The sequence below is a fragment of the Somniosus microcephalus genome, chromosome 1 (assembly GCF_052327205.1).
Source record: "Somniosus microcephalus isolate GS21.2 chromosome 1, FLI_Smic_1.0, whole genome shotgun sequence".
In the NCBI taxonomy this organism is placed as follows: Eukaryota; Metazoa; Chordata; class Chondrichthyes; order Squaliformes; family Somniosidae; genus Somniosus; species Somniosus microcephalus.
Window position 1 is genome coordinate 274,680,104 of NC_140987.1, and position 19,818 is coordinate 274,699,921.

Genomic DNA, 19,818 nt, shown 5'->3' on the forward strand with positions numbered 1-19,818 from the left:
AAGTGCCGTCTTTTGGGTGAGACGTTAAACCGAGGCCCACGTCTGCCCTCTCAGGTGGATGTAAAAGATCCAATGGCAGTATTTCGAAGAAGAGCAGAGGAGTTATCCTCAGTGTCCCAGCCAATATTTATCCCTCAATCAACATCACTGGGACCTTGCTGTGCGCAATTTGGCTGCCATGTTTCCTACATTACAAGTGACTACACTTCAAAAGTGCTTCATTGGCTGTAACGTGCTTTGGGACGTGCTGTGGTCATGAAAGGCGCTGTAGAAATGCAAATTCTTTCTTTTTTCTTTCTCTTTAAAACAAATTACAGCAAATTTACAGCCAGAATTTGAGTTTTGAGCCAATTCTTTCATTGAAATAATTTTTTAATCACTTTTCTTACATTTTCTAGTACACATAGGGTTTGCCAACCTTCCAGGATTGTCCTGGAGTCTCCAAGAATTAAAAGGTTAATCTCCAGGACATTGGTGCGGGGAGAAAAATCATATGGAAATAAAAAATAAATTGTGCGGTTTTTTCCATTTTCTTCAAACATTTTGTTTATTAGTTCTAAAAATATTGGCGATGTCGGCGGAGGGTGGGGGGGTGGAGGGGAGGGGAAAAGTCTGTATGACTGACAGTCAAGAATCATCCAAAGTCTGCTTGCTTTCCAATTGGCTTGGGAAGGCGGTGCGTCGAGAGGATGGATGTGTTGGGCTTCCAATGGTGGGAGTGTGGGGGACGGGGAGGTTGGCGACAGGAGGTCACGTGAGTGAAAAATCCAGGAATGCGTCCAGAGTTGGCAACCCTAAGCACACTGTAGTTTGCAATATGCATAGGAAGGGATTTTCCCATGACAATGCAACAATAGCTAACCGCATCAAGTGTTTTTGAAGTACGAGGAAATGGCAGTGTAGAAGACTTCATTCAGGATTGTCGTAGCAGGTTGTTTCCCCGGTCGTTCTGTTTGAACAACAAGTCAGAACATGAGTATGCCTGATATAATTGAATGAGAACCAGCGATTATGTATGAAGTAGTTATTTACAATTCCCAATTTGTTGCTCAATACTTCAGGAACTTAAATGCTAATGAAATGTAAACCTCATTAGATTCTTCATTGTTTTATGTATTGCAATGAAGTATTGAAATAATAAGGCAACGTGTCAAAATATCTGCAACAGAAGGAATTTACATTTCATAAACAAAACATTGTTGCAATCAATTCGCATTATATATAATACTAGACTGTGATCTGTAATTTTACGAATATATTCTAGCCTTTGCTTCACTGTGTTCAAGAAACCATCTTCAAATGAATTTGATCCTGATTACTTTAGTAGAAATGTAAAATGTTATTTGTATAAATAGCATTTACAACTCTATGGTATAAGTCCATTTTGCTGGGGAAGTTATGTTTTTAACTGCAGAGTAAAATGCTTGTGCTTTTAAAAAATGATCTTCTTGCAATAGGCCAATGATTTCGAGATTTTAATGATTTAAAATCTTTGGTAAAAGAACCAGAGCGGAGATGAGGAGAATGATTTTTTACGCAGTGAATTGGAATGCACTGCCTGAAAGGTTGGTGGAAGCAGACTCGATATTCAGATTTCAATTGGGAACTGGATAAATACTTGAAAAGGAAACATTTGCAGGGCTATAGAGAAAGAGCGGGGGGGGAGGTGGGACTAATGGGATAGCTTTTTCAAAGAGCAGGCACGATGGGCCGAATGGCCTCCTTCTGGGTTGTATCATTCTATGATTTCAGTCAATTTAAAGGAGCACTGTCTTCAGAAAAAAGTGTATGTTTTTTGTGTTCACAAACACACCACACAATAACATTCGTTGTGTTTGATTGCATCATTTGTATATGGGTCATAATGACAAAAATGGCTCACATCTTTTACTTCCAAAAAATATTGCTAAACTCATGAATACCTTTAAAACCTATAATATTGCAAACGCACAATTTATGATTCAAAAGTAGCGGGTTCAATCACTAAAAGCTAACTTCACATCCTAACCAAAGTACAAATATGAGTGTATTGTTATTTATATTTTTAATATGCAAAGTGAAAGAAGATGGCAGTAGGGAGTGGCTTATATTTACCATGTAAACCATGTGAGTAGGAAGGGTAAATTAGCGGACTTATATATCTGTCCGCTAACACTTTTCCATGCTGCTCCCACTTTCTTTCTAGTGACCAGCTCAGAAGTAACATAACTAGAGCCCATGGAGCTGGTTACCAACTATGTGTGAAAGAAAGACTTACATTTATGTACGGCCTTTCACAACCTCAGGACGTCTCAAAGCGCTTTACAGTCATTGAAGTTCTTTTGAAGTGTAGTCACTGTTCAAATGTAGGAAATGTGGCAGCCAATTTGCGCACAGCAAGGTCCCACAAACATCAATGAGATAATGACCCGATAATCTGTTGTAGTGATGTTGGTTGAGGGATGAATATTGACCAAGACACCAGGGAGAACACCCCTGTTCTTCTTTGAAATAGTGCCATTACATCCACCTGAGAGGGCAGAAGGGGTCTCCATTTAACGCCTCATCCAAAAGGTGGCACCTCTGACAGTGCAGCCGTCCCTCAGTACTGCACTGAAGGGTCAGCTTAGATATTGTGCTCAAGTCTCTGACAGCCTTCTGACTCAGAGGCAAAAGTGCTACCACTGAGCCATGGCTGGTGTGTGTGTGTGTGTGTGTGTCCCGCGTTCTTTAAATGTGAAGGTGAGGACAAGCACTCCTGCTGCTCCCGGTTCCACATTCAGGTATGTAAAATTTTAGAATCTTATCTTGTACCTAGCAGGTGGTCCCAAGGTCTGGTATTCTGGCGCCGGCTGCCTCATGCAAACCAATCGAAATGGCAGCCTCAAAAATGGCTTTAGGCCCCTCATTTGCATATGCAAAACTCCGAACACCTGTTTCATATGTGAGACCTGGATGCCTATTTTTTATCCTCTCCAAATATGACAGGTGGCGCACTTGCGGCCGTAAATGCGTGAATGCTTCCTGCCCACCGTATTGGGGGCCAAAAAATGGGCACTACACAGCTGATTTTATAGGCCACTATGTCTACTTTGCATTCTTTGTTACCACTGAGCATGCTCCAAATAGCGTGCACTCAGTACTCAGCTCTCTCTCTCACCCCTTTGACTATCTTCACAATGTGAGCCCTAACTTTTGCACAACTACACCAATGCAACATTTCCATTTTCCACACTCTGTGCCCATGTACCATCTCGGTGGTACTCTTCCAAGCAGCCCCAGGCGAGGATAACACGCCACCTCTTCCACCTAGCATCATCACTATCGGTGATCACATGCTTCAGGCTGTGGACAGATTCACCTACCTGGGTCGCACCCTGTTTCAAGAAGCCCATATCGATACAGAGGCATCCTGTACTATTGCCAAAGCCAAATTAGTGTTTGGCAAACTCCACGAGTTCCTCGGGGACAAGAGAGCCCTCAGCCAGCACACCAATCTCAAAGTACACAGGGCTATTTTTGTGATAACCCTGCTTTATGCCTGTGAAACTTGGACAACATATTCATGCCACATTGAGATACTGAATCACTTTCACCTAAGCTGTCTGAGGCAACAAATGAAGATCAGGTGGCAAAATAAGATCCCTGACACCGAGGTTCCTAAAAAAAGCGGACATAGAATCATAATAGTTCAGCACAGAAGGAGGCCATTCAGCCCATTGAGTCTGCGCCAGCTCTTTTGACGAGCAATGCAGTTAGTCCCACTCTTCGGCTCTTGCCCCATTTCCCTGCAAATTTTTCTCCTTCAATTATTTATCCAGTTCCCTTTTGAATGTTACTATTGAATCTGTTTCCACCACCCTATCAAGCAATGCATACCAAATTCTAAGCACTCATTGCGTTAAAAAGTTTTTCCTCGTGTCGACTCTGGCTCCTTTTCCAATCACCTTAAATCTGTGTCCTCTGGTTATCGACCCTTCAGCCACTGGAAGCAGTCTCTCTTTATTTACTCTATCTAAACCCTTCATGATTTTAAATACCTATGTCAAGCATGGGTGCTCTGATCCTGAAGGCACGGTTACGATGGCCAGGTCATGTGGTGTGAATGTCTGATGAACGAATCCCAAAGAATATCTTTTATGGCGCATTGACAACTGTCGAGCGATCTCTTGACGGACATCAAAAGAGGTGGAACATCGACGTAAAAGCGACTCTGAAACAGTGAAAAATAAGTGGGAACATCTTGCTCATGATAAGAAAGCATGGCGGGAATTTATCCGCAAAGGCACCTCCAACTATCGCATTGCTGATGCTGAGTGGAAACGCCAGCTGAGAAATCAAGATCCCCAACCTGGTGTACCTGGGATCCACTGTTCACCCTGTAAAATGACAGGCAGGAAAAGATCAGCTGGTCCATCAAACCTGGCGCACACCACGATGGCTGGACCATCATGGCTAAACTCTCCTTCCCTCTTCCGACCTCCCCAACCACCCCTCTCCTCTCCCCCCCCCCCCCCCTCACCTCACCTCACCTCACAACCACCCCCACAGCCAGGAAATCTCCTGGGAAAGGCGATAAAACCCAGGGCCATTAAGGGACAAAATATTCTGTAAAATTCCTCTCCGACTCAAACATCCTCTTGGAGCTCAATTGAGTCTTATTTCTCTTGGTTACCCTTAACCATGAGCTTGAGGGCAGCAAAGAATGTTTTCCTATCTGTTCGGTTGGACTCAAAACAGAAGTTCTGAAATTAGAAAACAAATTAGAAGCTTTATGATAAAATACTATCACTTTATTTCAACATGCAGTGAACATAATAGTTCCAAAATGTTAAAAGCCCAAACACATCTGAGATTCATTTAATTTTTGACGTTTACAATTTCAACATCCATTTAACCTGGACTGACATCACTGGAGGTGATGTCTGCTTCAATGAGAATGAACTTCCTCTGAACTCAGTTAGATTACAAAAATAATCAACTGTATAATAACTTCAGTAATAATTGTGTCAGCAGGAAAAATAAGGTGACTTCTTTCTGCTGCAGTGTATGTTCATAGCTCTACCTCATTTGTAGCAAATTTCAAACCCACATAATCCGTAGACTTTTTCTTTGAAAAGGCAATGTTCATGTGCTAGATGTAACTCGTAACGCATGGAGCTCATTGACAAATCATCAATTGGAGATACACATTTATCTTCATGAAAATACATTGGTCATTATTAAAATAACCTTTCGACATGACATGGGTTTTTCTCCAAACTGACGAGATGAGTGACCCAATAGATTAATCATGTTATGGTTTCCTTTTTACAATTACAAGATTATATTTGGCTTGGGGTGTATCCAGGTCTGCACTGCAAGTTTTCAGACCTTCTGCATCTTTTAAAATTTCCAATGCAAGCAACGCCAGTCTACCTTTCTTCTTTTAAGATGTTCCTTAAAACCTACCTCTGAGCAAGCTGTCCCAATATCTCCTTATGTGGCTTGGTGTCAAAATTTTGTTTGATAATCGCTCCTGTGAAGCACCTTGGGACATGTTACTATGTTAAAGGCGCTATAAAATTGGAAGTTGTTGTTTGTTGTTGTTAAATCACATGATTGGAGTGACTTTGCAATGCCAGTTTGTATTGCAAACATTGGGGAAGAGTTGTGCTGTGTTGTGTATTGTCTTTGTAAACTGCCTAATTGGGCATGGTGGATGTGCACCTTGTATCAGGATTTGTGTCGCATGTGACAATGTCATTTTCGTGGAGGTGATATAATTACACTCCGATTACTGAAACAGTTTTTCTTTTCAAAACTCGCTGTCTACCCACAATGACTAATTAACAAAAAGCCACTGAATGAGAAAAGGCCATCATGCTCGCTCTTTCAGCACACCATGTACCATCTATCCTATTGTGGAATTTGCCCTATTATCTATGTAATCTCCTGATTATACAATTTCCCTGGTTCCCTACTGCAATCAGGCAAAATTTCAGCACATTTATCTATCTTATCTCTCCGCTATTTAGCTCTGGCCTGCTGTTCCCTAGCAGCATTACACCCTTTAATGTCTCCACCCCACAGTATAGTAGAGTATATCATCTCAGCCCGATCCTGTCTTTATAACTTCCAATCATATTCCCAGCCAAGGTAATCCAGCTCATTCTCAACTGCTCTTTCTGCAGACAGGGGTTCTTCTAATCTTTAATCTCACTTTAGTCCTGTTAGTGCTAAACCTCTATCTTCTGTTTCTACGTCTACACCAGTTAATCCACTTTAACCCACAGCTGCTTTTATACTTTACTTTAGACCCATTCTACTGGTGCAAACCTCCGACACGTGCCATAGCTGTAACCCAACCACGTCTCCTTTCAGGTTGCAGGTTGGCTGCATTTGACCAGAACATCAGGAGCTGACGTCACTAGCATGGGTCCAAGTACAATAGAAAAGCAATTTATTTCTCTCAAAATTTTGAAGAGCTGAACCACATTCCACCTCTTGGCCTTCTCGTCAATTTTCAGCCTTTAATTAATCCATGAAGGAATACAAGAGCACTTTTAAACTATTTTAAAAAAAAATCATATTTCCAAGTTTGCTTTGCCTAATTCCTCATCAGATTAATTTTTAATATGAGGCATCAAGAGAACGGATACTTAAAATTAATTAGTTTGCATACATTTCTATTATGGATAATTAGATTTTCTTCCAAATGAAAAGTCCCACGAAAAGAAACAGGAGATTATCTATGTACCTTATTAGTACAAGAATAATTAACATTTTTCAGTGGTTCTAGTAATATTTTGTTTGCTAACTTGACCAGGGATGGCACTTGATTTGTGGAGATCTACAAAAAAATGGATGGGACAAAGTACTTTAAGCAGACTTCTTCAGCAGCACCTCCCAAACCCGCGACCTCTACCACCTAGAAGGACAGGGGCAGCAGGCACATGGGAGAACTGCCACCTCCAAATTCCCCTCCAAGTCACACACCATCCTGACTTGGAAATATATCATCATTCCTTCATCGTGGCTGGGTCAAAATCCTGGAACTCCCTCCCTAACAGCACTGTGGAAGTACCTTCACCACATGGACTGCAGCAGTTCAAGAAGGCGGCTCACCACCATCTTCTCAAGGGCAATTAGGGATGGGCAATAAATGCTGGACTTGCCAGCGATGCCCACATCCCAGGAACGAATAAAAAAAAGACTCCCAGCCCACATACAAAATCAATAATGTTAATTCAGGTTGTTTATGGAATGAACTTCTCAAGTTTTTCAAAATCCCTGGCTTAGACAATAATTTAATTTGTGTTTTTATTGCAGGGTATGAATAGTTCAATATGAAATAACCCAATGTCACTGCTTACAAGAACAACTTGAATTTATATTGCTCCTTTAACAAAGTAAAACATTCCAAGGCACTTCACAGAAGCATTATCAAACAAAATTTCACTCTGAGCCACATAAGGAGATTTTGGGACAGGTTACCAACACTTGTTCAAAGAGGTAAGTTTTAAGGAGCATCTTAAAGGAGGAGAGAGTGGTAGGGAGGTTTATGGAGGGAATTCTAGAGCTTAGGGCCCAGGCAGCTGAAGGCACGGCTGCCAATGGTGGGGCGAAGGAAATCAGGGATGCTTAAAAAGCCAGAATTGGAGGAACGCAGAGTTCTCAGAGGGTTGCAGGACTGGTGGCGGTTACAGAGATAGGGAAGGATGAGGCTATGCAGGGATTTGAACACAAGGATGAGAATTTTAAATTTGAGGCGTTCCTGAACAGGAAGCCAATGTAGATCAGCGAGTACAGGGGTGATGGGTGAACTTGACTTGGTGCGAGTCTAAAAGTCTGCCCTCACATCCATTTCTCCTCTTTGAAGTCCCTTGGGGCATTTACTAGGTTAAAAATACTATATAAATACAAGTTGCTGTTGCAGTGTTGTAATACAAGTCTCTAGATGTATTTTGTATGTCTCCCTCGAGATAAACAGCAAATCCATGGAGGGTTACAAGTCAGTTGGTTAGTTCATTATCATTAGGAATGTAGAAGCAGAATGTAAGGCTAACTGAATAAGATGGTTCTGATTACAAAAAGGAAGGATTTACAATTTCATAGGTGTCAGCTGTGGCTCAGTTGGTAGCACTCTCTCCTCTGAGTCTGAGTCAGAAGGTTTGGGTTCAAGTCCCACTCCAGAGACTTGAGCACACATTATCCAGGCTGACAGTGCAGTACTGAGGGAGTGTTGGGCTGTCAAGAGGTGACATCTATCAGATGAGATGTTAAACCGAGGCCTTGTCTACCCTCTCAGGTGGACATAAAAGATCCCAGGGCACTATTGAGAAGAGGAGGAGGGGAGTTCTCCCCGGTGTCCTGGCCAATATTTATCCCTCAACTAACATCACTAAAGCAGATGATCTGGTCACTATCTCATTGTTATTTGTGGGACCTTCCTGTGTGCAAATTGGCTGCTGTGTTTTCTACATTGCAAAAGTACACTTCAAAGGAAGTACTTAATTGGTTGTAGAGTGCTCTGGGATTGTGAAAGGTGCTATAGAAATGCAAGTTCTTTTTTTTCTTCATTATACATATACACAGAAGAAATTCTCCCACCGCACGTTCCCTAGAAAAATATATAAATTTACTCAGAGTGACTTCAACTGGTGCAATCATCATGGCATTAAATCTCCACTAGATTCCCTTAGTCCATGATGTCATCAGACACAATGCATATTTTGGGAGGAGGTGGTGTAAACATTGCGATGATTGAATTCAACTTGGAACAATGCAATCTGAATTGAATCAAATTTTCAGCAACTGACTGCATCCTGGATTGCCCCACTGGAGTGATGGACCCCTAGTGTTACACAATATTTAAGCATACAATGTGGATTAACTTCATAGCAATATAAAATATGATTTCACCTCGCATCTGTTAACAGACAAAACGAAATCTCAGACAACATTGTAATATAGGTTTGGGAAATAAAAGCATAGCTTTATCCATATTTTGTTACAGTATCTTGCAATCTCTCCAGTAGAGATAATCTATTTTGCTGCCACGTGCCTTTTCAACTCAAACATGGTCAAACATTTAGCTGAAAAATAATTTGCCTATATTTTTGGAGTGATTAAAAAAAGTTATGAAGATCCGTGGGATATTTGATTTCAAGAAATAAATTTGGAAACAGAAAGAGACTTGGATTTATATAGCACATTATTACATCTCTCAAATTGCATCACATACAATGATTTAGTTGGAAATACATAACTAGTGTATGGCATGCAAGCGTCACAGCCATTTTTCACGCTATAGCATCCTACAAACAGTAATGAAAATGAATGGGCAGCTAATCTGTTTTTTGGTGGTGTGGGTTGGGGGAGGACTGCTGGTCAAGGCATCGGGAGAACTCCCTGCTCTTCAAATAGTGCCAAAGGGATCTTCAGCTTCCATTTGAACTACTGGCACAGAGAGATGGGACCTTGGCTGACCACCCACCAACAATGCAGTCCTGCGCTGGGGTATAAACAAAAATTATATGCTTACCTCCTGGAATGGGGCCTGAATGGACTAACTTGCAGAGTTACGAGATGGAATATAAATTTTGAGTTTTAATAATTTATTCTGACAGGCTTTAGTTACATTGGTGCAGACATGGAGGGATAGGATGGACCTGGACTGCGCTCAGAGACATGACAAAGAATTGACTTTCTGAACACGGCGCTGTAAAAATAGCTGACGTGTCCCTACGGGGAGTAAGCATTCCATTGTACTAGTACATATGGCAAATAAAATTGAATTGAATTGATCTGCTGTCCATTTGAGACAGTTGAGTGCAGAATGGGGAGAAATAAAGAATCCAAAATGTAGATGGAAGACAACAAGTAGTAGAAAGCCAGGTGGTAGATCATAAATGTAGCTGAAGTGTAGCAGCAAAAATGTAGCTTGAGGGTTCCTTACAGTTTACCTCTGTGTCCAAATTCAGAGGATATCTTTTAGCCCCATTCATAATTTAGAGGGATCCTCAATCTCTTAAAATTCTGAGATGACCCTTCAGGGCCATAAAATTGTTATAATGTTATTGACGCATTTATATGTGTAATATAGTAGTCTCATCATTTGCAATATTTTTTTTATTATTGCATATCATAGTTTTATGGGGACAGCTAATGGACATTTCTCCTAAAATGAATCAGCCCATCTGTTTTCTGCAACCATGACATCTGGGTCCACTCGCAAATGATTTGGGTTCGGCAGCAAATTGAAAATGCAAGCATATACTGATAATTGGTAATTTGGATTCAATGTCATGTTTGCAATCATGAACATAACTCTCCAAATCTGCACTGTGCTGTGAAAACCTTTCTTTTTTTTTGCTGAAAGAGCAAATGATTCATTTTTTTTTCATTTGTTCATGCAAAAATAGTACACAACATGGGAAAATGGATTTAAAAAGCTGTTGTGTATTTACCTGTGATGAGCGATGTACAATTTGAATGGGGGTTAGGGGGTTGGAACTGGTAGCTTTCCTTGAAGAACCTCAAATTCATATTATGGAAAGGCAAATCTAATGTGATTGGCAATGGATTACAAGGGGCTCATTTCCATTTGTGGTAAACTTGTCTACACCTAACTCGAACAGCATATGAATGATGTTTTAGGAGAGCTAAGGATTCCCAATGGGTTGTATTTCCTTGAGCTTAGAAGGTTGAGGGGTGATCTAATTGAGGTGTTTAAAATGCTAAAAATAGATTAAATAAAGTAGATAGAGAGAAGCTATTTTCCTCTAGTTGGGGAATCCAGAAAAAGAGGGCCATGATCTTAAAATTAGAGCCAGGCCATTCATAAGTGAAATCAGGAAGCACTTCATCACACAGAGGGTAGTAGAAATCTGGAACTCCCTCCCCCAAAAGGCTGTGGATGCTGGGTCAATTGAAATTTCAAGACTGAGATCAACAGATTTTTATTAGAGTGTCAAGGGATATGGCGCAAAGGCAGGTAAATAGAGTTGAAGTACAGATCAGCCATGATCTAAGTGAATGGTGGAACAGGTTCGAGGGCCTGAATGGCCTCCTCCTGCTCTTACGTTTCCTAAGTACTGGCACTGAATAATTAACTTAATAAATTAGGAAGCCAAATTCAAATTTATTAAGAAATACATTTATTTGCTTTTGTTGTGTTGCATTCACCTGTATAAATTTGGCAATTGTTTTTTAATTTCCTGCTCTTAGCAAACCTCACTAAAAATTGACTGTTTATTGTTTCATTTTTGGGCTGAATTGCCTCTTATGGGAAACAGTAGCAGAGTGGAGTTTGCTTTCAGCCTGGAGGGCATGCATCTTCCTCAACATGTTTCCAGTTAGCTAAATATAGGTCTTTTCAATCTGCTTCTCTATTTCTGTATTACCAGGAGGTGGTTTTTGGATCAGTTAACTTGGCATATCTGGCTTCTGTTACATTGTGGGAGCTGAAGTCAAATGATCCTTTTCCAGTCACAATCATAATTTAGCTGATGGGTCAGCTAAGAGAACATGGAATATGAAGTTTCTTTAGGCTTGTTGGCATTGGGTCCAAATGTCGTTGGAAATGTGGAAAACATACAGATCCCTATTCTTAGTAAATGGGGGCCATGAGTTGTTTTAACACTAAGTTCCAATGTCTATTTTTCCCCCACAACTTTCTCTCATCCTCACAAGATGCTGTTGCTTGCTGGGATATAATTCAATGGGTGCCAACAACTCCTCCGTCCCTTTTTCCAATTGACCATTCTTCACAAGCAAGCCTGAACACTGAGTGTTGGCAGACTATTGCTGGTCATGAACGAGGGAAATCAAAGCCAAGCCTGATGCTATCCAATCTTAAGACTTAGTGAAGAAGCCTATCCCTCCAGAGATGGGGCTTGAGGTTGCAGACAGCAGAGCTATGGCATCACCAACATACCTACTATTTCAGTATTATGTAGTGGCTTTTCCATTCAGACACTTCCGTCATACAATCATAGTCTTTATACCATGTGATTTGTATCCAGAATCAATGCAGAAAATAAATCAACATATATATAATTCCAATTTTTTAAAATTTCTTTACTAATTTTTCAATTTTATTTTGCATTTAGTTTCGACGGTGAAGTTAACTTTTCACGTTAAAATATTGTCAGTGTATGATAGCCTTATGAATTTGAAGGTAGACAAAGCATACATTTTGGACCTATGTTTCAGCACTGCTTCTTCAGCCCAAAACCAATGCTGGTATGTCTTGTACACCAATAAACACTTCATTCATATTGCTTAAAAAAAATGACTTCCATTAAAAAGGACAGCCCCACTCCCTCCCTCCTTCCTTCCATTCACCTTTGATCATCTCTATCCCCTGCCCCCACCCCCTCAGTATTTTGCAATGTAATCTGCACTGATATGAGGGTTCACCAACAATCATTTTCTCCATGTAGAAACCCACTGGTACTTTTGTGAAGACCAATTCTTCTGGACTGGTAAGGTTTTATATAAAATGTCGACTGATTTTCTCCTTCACTTGACCAAACAGTTCACCAGTGAGATTAGTCATCAGAGATGTGTAACACGGGCTGTCGTTTAAACTAGGTTAGTGAAGGAACCCGATGTTCAGTGGCACTTCCTTCCTCCATTTAAATTCAAGGCACGGGCGCCATGAAAGCAACTCCAAATCCCCACTTGCCACGATAAACCATTTTTTTGTACCATCAGCTGGTACCAGCTCCCTGGCTGTGTGACGTGCCAGGAAGCTTTACCCAAGTGAAGATTTAGCTCCATAACGAGCAGACAGCTTAAAGATTTATTTTTTTTAATATTTAAAAAAAATGCAGCCTTTTGCTGTTGGCATTATATCATCTTCATGTTGAACCTTCGCGTGCCTCCTTGCTCTGTGTCAACAGCGGCTCCGTTAGACTTGCGAGGAATGTATTCAATATCGATGTTGTTCTTGTGCTTGCCCTTCCCCCGACTCCACACGAAGAGGAGCAAGAAACAGAACAAGACCACGCCAAGGAATGTGAAGCAACCCATGGCAGTGGACACCAGTATAGTTTTGAGGTCCAGTGCGACTGTCATGTACACATGCGTCCCATTGGAATGGGTGTCGTTTAAATCGGTCATGTACAGAGAGGTCCTGTTTCCCTGCAAGTGCTCAGAAAGTCCCTTCACGACCAGCGTGGCTGAGAAGGTGTCGTTCCCGGCAGCGTTACTCGCGACGCAAAGGTAGACTCCGCTATCCTGAACCTGGGTGAGCCTGAGTTCCAGTGTGCCGTCACCCAGTACCGTGGCCCTTCCATTTGACTTGAGGGTGATCAGCCTCCTGCGCGGAGACAGCCAGGAGATAACCGGGAGAGGGTCACCCTCGGCATGGCAAATGAGCTGGGCCACCTGGCCTTCGTCAATCACCAGGTGCTGCAGCATTTTGTCTCGGATTTTGGGTTTCTGGCAGGTGAAGTAGCTCGGTAGGAAAAGGTCGTTGAAATCTTGAAACTGTTTTCCTTTGAAGCTCTCCGGCGACGCACACGTTGGATGCTCTTCGGAAAACCTCAGCGTTTGCCTTCTTTGCAGGATCCACAGCAGCCGGCAGTCACATGCCAGCGGGTTATGGTCTATGCAGAGCACCTGGAGGTTTTTTACAGCCTGGAATGCATTCTCCTCCAGAGTATCTAACAGATTATGTGACACGTTTAGGACCCGCAAGAGATATAGCCCTTTAAAAGAGCGGGGTTCAATGATGAGCAACTGTGCGCTGACCATGTGCAGTTCTTGAAGGCGTATCAAGTCCTGTAACATGCCCGCTTCGATAGTGCTGATGGGGTTGTAGGACAGATTCAGGTATGTAAGGTACATCAGGTGCTTGAATGCCCCATAGGGCACCGCAGATAGGTTTGTGTTGGTGATGAACAGGGAGGTGAGATTAAGACCATGCAGGCTGTTGGCAGGGAGTACGTCCAGCAGAGGCCAGTGGTCAATCTCCAGGTGTTTCAATCGATATAGTTTTTTAAAGGCATACGCATGGATGGCATTGATGTGGAGATGGCATAGTTGGAGGCGGATGAGACTGTGAAGGTGAGACAGTGCTTCTGTTGGCACTGCCGTAAGGTTGCATTTCTCAAGGGTCAGCTGCTCAAGTGCCAGCAGTCCACTGAAGGCTCGGTGTGAAATGTAAACCAAATCATTGTCCCCGACTTCCAGAGACTTTAAGTTATGTAAATCCTGAAACGTGTAGTCCAGCAAAATGACTATTTTGTTCTCGCTGATGTCCAGCCTTGTCAAGTTAGACAATCCAGTAAAAACGCCAAGGGGAATCAGTTTTAGGCGGTTACTTCTCAGGCGAAGGGAGCGCAAGTTAAAAAGATTACTAAAAGAGCCAGGTTCCACGGTTGATATTATATTTTCACTAAGGTCTATTACTTCCAGTAAGGTATAGGACACAAACTCATCCGGATTGATGTACTTTAGCTTGTTCTTGCTTAGATCCAATATTTTGGTCTCGATAGGAATGCCCTCAGGGATCACAGTCAAGCGCTTGCGATGGCAGATGACGGATTTGTTCTGTGCAACACATTCACACCGAGCTGGGCATCCCATTGTAGACCCAGTGAGAACGATGATCAGAGCCAGACCTAGACATGGCTGCCAACACGATATGGCCACGTGAATCATGACTTTGCTGATGCAGTCTACCATTCTGTCAAGGGCCTACAACAGAGGGGAGACAAAAATGAGAAAAGAAAGCTTTAGTTACTTCAACATCAGTGAACACACGACTGTTATCACCATAGGTGGAATCATTTTGATGCAGTTTGGGAACGATATGAATTTGGGTCTGCAGTAGATACCTTCTCGGTTCAGTGGCAGTTTGAGTTTCTTACATTTATGGGAGTTGACTCACGCTGCGCTATATTTACTCATACAATAACAAGACCTAGGAGTGTAACAATGAAACTCCTTTGTGATTTGGATTGGATCTCTGTCTCTTTTGCATGTTCACTTTGTTTCAATCTCTCCGACTTAACACTACAGGAGACCAGGCTTAATTCAACTCATTCGAACTTTATCCACAGTAACGTGAATGTACAAAGCAACAAATATGATCAAATCCATTTAGTTCAATCGGTAAAACTTCTCTTCATATATATAATGACATAAAACAAACAAAATCACAATGCTGCCCCGCTTTGGTGGGTCGTCTTACTTTACTTAAACAGAGTAACCTGTCAGCATTGTGTCCCACGGTCCAAGGGGGAACCACCTGTCCCTGCAGTTTCCTATCTTTTACTACCTGACTGCTTGTGCACTATGCTGTTTCGAAAGCTACTTTCTCTGCATCAAAAAGCCTGTCTCTGGTCTATGCTCTTTCTCACGGACAGAGATTACAATGGGAGAGCAGGGTTTTCCAGTTGCCCAGAAAAGCGACTGAATCACTTATTGTACAATGTCAGAATGGAAAACAACTTCTGATTAGTATGTTAGCCACCTTTCGTCTGACTTCTGATCCCCATCCCAACATGGGCTAGGAACATAGGAACAGGAGTAGTCCATTCTGCCCCTCGAGCCTGTTCCACCATTCAACTAGAATCATGGCTGATCTGTATCTTAACTCCATTTACCTGCCTTGGTTCCATAGCCCTTAATACCCTTACCTGTCTTGAGAAATGAACCCCATTAAAAAGCATGGAATAAAAAAGCTTAACAATTCAAGCCAAACCTTTTTCTCATCTAGCATTAACTAAATCCACCTTCAGATAAATTGATGAAATACACATGCAGAAGACATGGGGATTCAGTTTAGTTCACAAGAGGGTACTATTGCTATAGGCCTGCCTCTGACTATCACAGAAGTCAATATAGGAGAGTGTGACTCCAATAAAAATAAAATGCTCAGACTACTTATGGGACTGACTAACACCACTGAACCGGAGATGGGACCTATGCTGGCCCAAATTCATAAGTGACCTTAAAAGTTTTTTAAAAACATAGTAAAACTTGAAATATTTTTTTTTAAATCACATTTTTAAAATGACTTGAAATTACAATAAATTAAGTATTTTAAACAAAAATTTAATTTTTAAAAAAAATAATTAAAGTTTTTTACGGGGCTAAAAATAAACTTACCTTTTTTTAAAGTATTTTTAAATGATAAATCAGTGAAAAAATTTTTGTTTTACGTTTTTCAACTCTTATCCTGATAAAAGCAAGCCTTACGCTTGCTTTTACCAGGCATAAGAATTGTAAAGGATTTCTGCGGGCGGAGGGTCTCCAAAAGGCGGAACTATCCGCCCGCAGAGGCCCTTCTCCAGGGCAGCCGGAGGATCTGTCAAGACCATTCCTAACAGATCGGAAATGCCGGTTTTCAGTGCATGCGCTGTGCATGCCTGAAAACGGCATTTCCGATGTCCCTAAGGGTGGGTGCACAGCGCATACCCACCTATAGGGATCAGAATAACTGGGCCTATATATTTAACATAATGGCCGGGATTTTCCTTACCTCGGCGGGTCCATGATGGGCGACGTCGGGGCGGGTTCCACCCCCACTGTTAGCTCTATCCCACTGTCTGAAATGAATTTCCCTTGATTGGGCTTGTTAAGCCCGCCCAGTGCATTTACCAGCCAATTAGAGGGAGCGGGTTTGGTGACGTCATTTGATGACGCGTCATCAGCTGGTTTCCTTAAAAGGACCATGTCCAAATTTATTTTGACATTTGTGTTGTCAGTTGAAAGGATCGCAAAGTCTCTGTTTGAAGAATGGACTCAGTCGAGAATATTTTGTGGACTTTATGGGATTTTTCTGAGGGTATTTTCCCTATGATGGGATTGCCCTGTGCAGATACGTGAAAAACTGGTTTGTTAAAACTCCAGCAAATGTATGGCAGTTGGCTGTGACAAAAGAACCATCAGTCATCCAGAATGTATGGGTTCGCCCGACAGTCCTGGAAAAAGGAAGGGGGCCATTGACGAAGGGGCTGAGGACCCTGAGGCACCCATTAAACTTGAACCTATTAGAAAGCCACTCTAATATGCAAAAGCACTTCTCACCTCCATCTCAGAAGAGAAGCAGAACAATGAACCCACTAGCCTAGCCAACCGAAGAGGAGCCAGTTTTTCCCAACGCAAAGACTGCAATATGTCCCAGACTTAAGGCCATTCGTCCAATCATGGAATACTCATGGGTCTGATGATGGCCCATCACTGACTAAAGTACTGGAGTGCTTAGAAACAAAAGGATTTTAAAGATTGGTGGGAAAGATAGGGGTAGCAAGACTCCTATAAAGATAGATCCTTTTCCACCACTCTCTCGCTCTCACTCCCGCTCCACCAAGATCGACCTAACAAGAAGAAGTACCAGAGGAAGAAGCCGCTGAGACTGAGAACTGCAAATCCCTCACAGGGAACGGCCTCCGGAAGTGACTTCCCACAGCTGAGCGGAGTGATTAAGACTGACTGTGTGTGGTGGTAGGCATGGTCTCGAGTGTCCCAAGCTGGTAACCAGATATCTTGGGTGAGGTGTAAGAGCTCAGGGTTTTTCTCAGAAGTGAAGTTTTTTTGGGCTATTCCGAGGGTGGAAGCTTCATTTGGTTCAGCCAGGCGAAGGGGTTTATGCAACTGGGTAATTCGTTGGTAGGGGTGGAATTAGAGTCCACCATAGCAACAAGGGAATTACTGCATGTTATAGTCCCCAGTTGTATGTATGTTGTTTGTAACCTGGATCTTATTCGCCACAGAGACAGTGATTTCATTTAATAGTGCATGTTTTAGCCAATGTATGTTAGACCAAATAAATATAAGTATGACTTTTCACCGAAGCATTCCTGTCCGTGACTTATTCCATTTACACTCTGAATAATAATTCCTGGGTATAGAACTTTCGTAAGGCGAGGGGCGATTCGAATCATCCGTCTAGCAATTGGGCTAGGATCAAAACCGCTTACATCTCTTGGTGACCCGCGGCAGGATCTGGGTTAAAGGAGTGTAAATCAGTCATGGACAGCGCTTTTGGTGAAAGATCCCAAATGGAGGAAAGGATTTCTTCATATGTGTTTAAGAAGGTTAACGTCACTAAGAAGTGGGTGCTGGGCTTGATGTGTGCTGAGCATCCAGTGGACACAGCGGCAGAATGGACGGAGGGCAAGGAGCATAGGCACAGCATTGAAAAGGCGATATGGCTCGTCTGTCTACAAAGACAAGTCCAACTGCTAGTTAAGCAGGTTGCTAAGTTAGAGGCAGAGCTCAGGGAGTCCGAGGCACAGTCCGACACAAGGGCTGTAGTAGGGAGCAGGTTATGCACGGAGCTAAGGGATGAGAAGCAGGGGAGAATAAGCCCGGAGGAAACCTTCCGTAACCATAAGGTGTTCCTGCAATGCCAGGTAACTGAGGCAAAGGGGAATGAGAGGGTGGTTAGGGAGGAGAACGCTCACTTGTTGAGTGAGGTAAAGGTGCTGGGAGAGCAGTTGAAGGATATTCAGGTGGCATAGAGTCGCCAGCACTGGAGGTTTGATAAGGGTAATTATGGTCCTTGCCATGAGCAGATCCGAAATTTGACCGATGCTCTATCTAAGGCCAAAGGGATGGTCTGCTTGGTAGCTCCGGGAGTGGCCCGGGTAGATGAGGAAGAGCAGGAGGGAGATAAGGAGGACTGTGAGGCAGAGGAGGATGCTCGACCACCGCCCGAAGTGCCAGGACCATGACCCATGTGCCCTGTCCGGCAGCAGAAATATGGTGCGCCTGTAGATGGTCAAGAGCAAGGACCACTGCAGAGTGACTTCTTGATCCCGTATACGACCCCCCAGCTGCAGGTAATGGTCTCTATCCTGACCAAACTGACCAGCACAGGGGGCCCATCTGTCCATTTTACAGATGTGGAGCAGGTGGGGGGGATCAATAATTGTAACGAAGCTGAGACAGCCAAATTACTTTTATTTTCCCTGGATAGTAGTTTGTACCAGTCGCTCTCAGTGGGTAGCAAGAGGGGGCAGGGTACGTTAGAGGGGATAAAGGATGACATCCTAGAGGCTATGGGCCTCAATGATGGAAGTCCCTTCTCCCGAGTGGAAAGGACACTGCAGTCAGCTGGGGAGGCACTGCAGGCTTTCGCAGACAGGCTTTGGCCTGTCTACCGGAGTGCCTGTGCAGTGGTGCTCGACCGGGCGCAGCTGCAGGGGGAGCCTAGGGCTCATTGGCTGAGGACCCTGGTGGCGAACAGCCTGCCCAGGATCAAGGCCAAAGCAGAGGGGTGGTTCGATTCCAGGGATCCCCAGACCACAGGGCAGTTAACTCTCTCTTTTAAGAATGGTAGGGGTGAGGATGACAAACCAAAGGGCAGAGTACTCGAGTTAAAGTCTAGTGGAGGCAATGTTAGAAGAGAGTGGTGCCAGGAAGGGGGTAGCTCAGAGAAGAAGCAGGGTTGTTATGGGTGCAGGAGTAAAGGGCACTGGAGGAAAGACTGCCCAATCTCTGACAAAAGGAGCAGGAAAGAGGATCCTCCAGCGCCAGTGCAGAAAGCCGCAGTTGTGGCAGGAAGCAGCACTGATCCATTCGTGGTATTAGTGGCTGCTCTCGGCGCAGTCTTTCCGGCAGGGCAGGGTAGGGTAGATGCGGCAGCGGGCAGCGTATTCCCATCTGCCCCGAACAGTCCCGACCCATGACTAGGGGCTTCTCCGCCTGTTTACCTGTGCCCACTAAGTTATGATGCTTGGAAGAGACCGTGCGTGAAGATGGGTGTGGAGAAGGTGCAAGGGACCTATCTGCTGGACACTGGAGCTTCAAGCACCATTGTCTATGTGGATTACACGACCACATCACCTCTATCGAACGGTTCACCAGGAGCGAAGAGGCTGGGTCTTTCTCCAT

General features: G+C 43.1%; 1 protein-coding gene across 2 annotated transcripts in view; it reads right to left on the reverse strand.

Moving 5' to 3' along the window:
• Positions 1–4,567: 4,567 nt before the first annotated feature.
• The window catches only part of LOC147124804 (leucine-rich repeat and immunoglobulin-like domain-containing nogo receptor-interacting protein 2), a 378,485-nt gene continuing 363,234 nt past the window's right edge, over positions 4,568–19,818 (reverse strand). For both annotated transcript variants that reach the window (XM_085993419.1, XM_085993428.1), the window contains exon 3: positions 4,568–14,670. In XM_085993419.1, the coding sequence (XP_085849545.1) occupies positions 12,817–14,670 (1,854 nt within the window). In that variant the 3' untranslated portion in view covers positions 4,568–12,816. The remainder of the gene's footprint in view (positions 14,671–19,818) is intronic.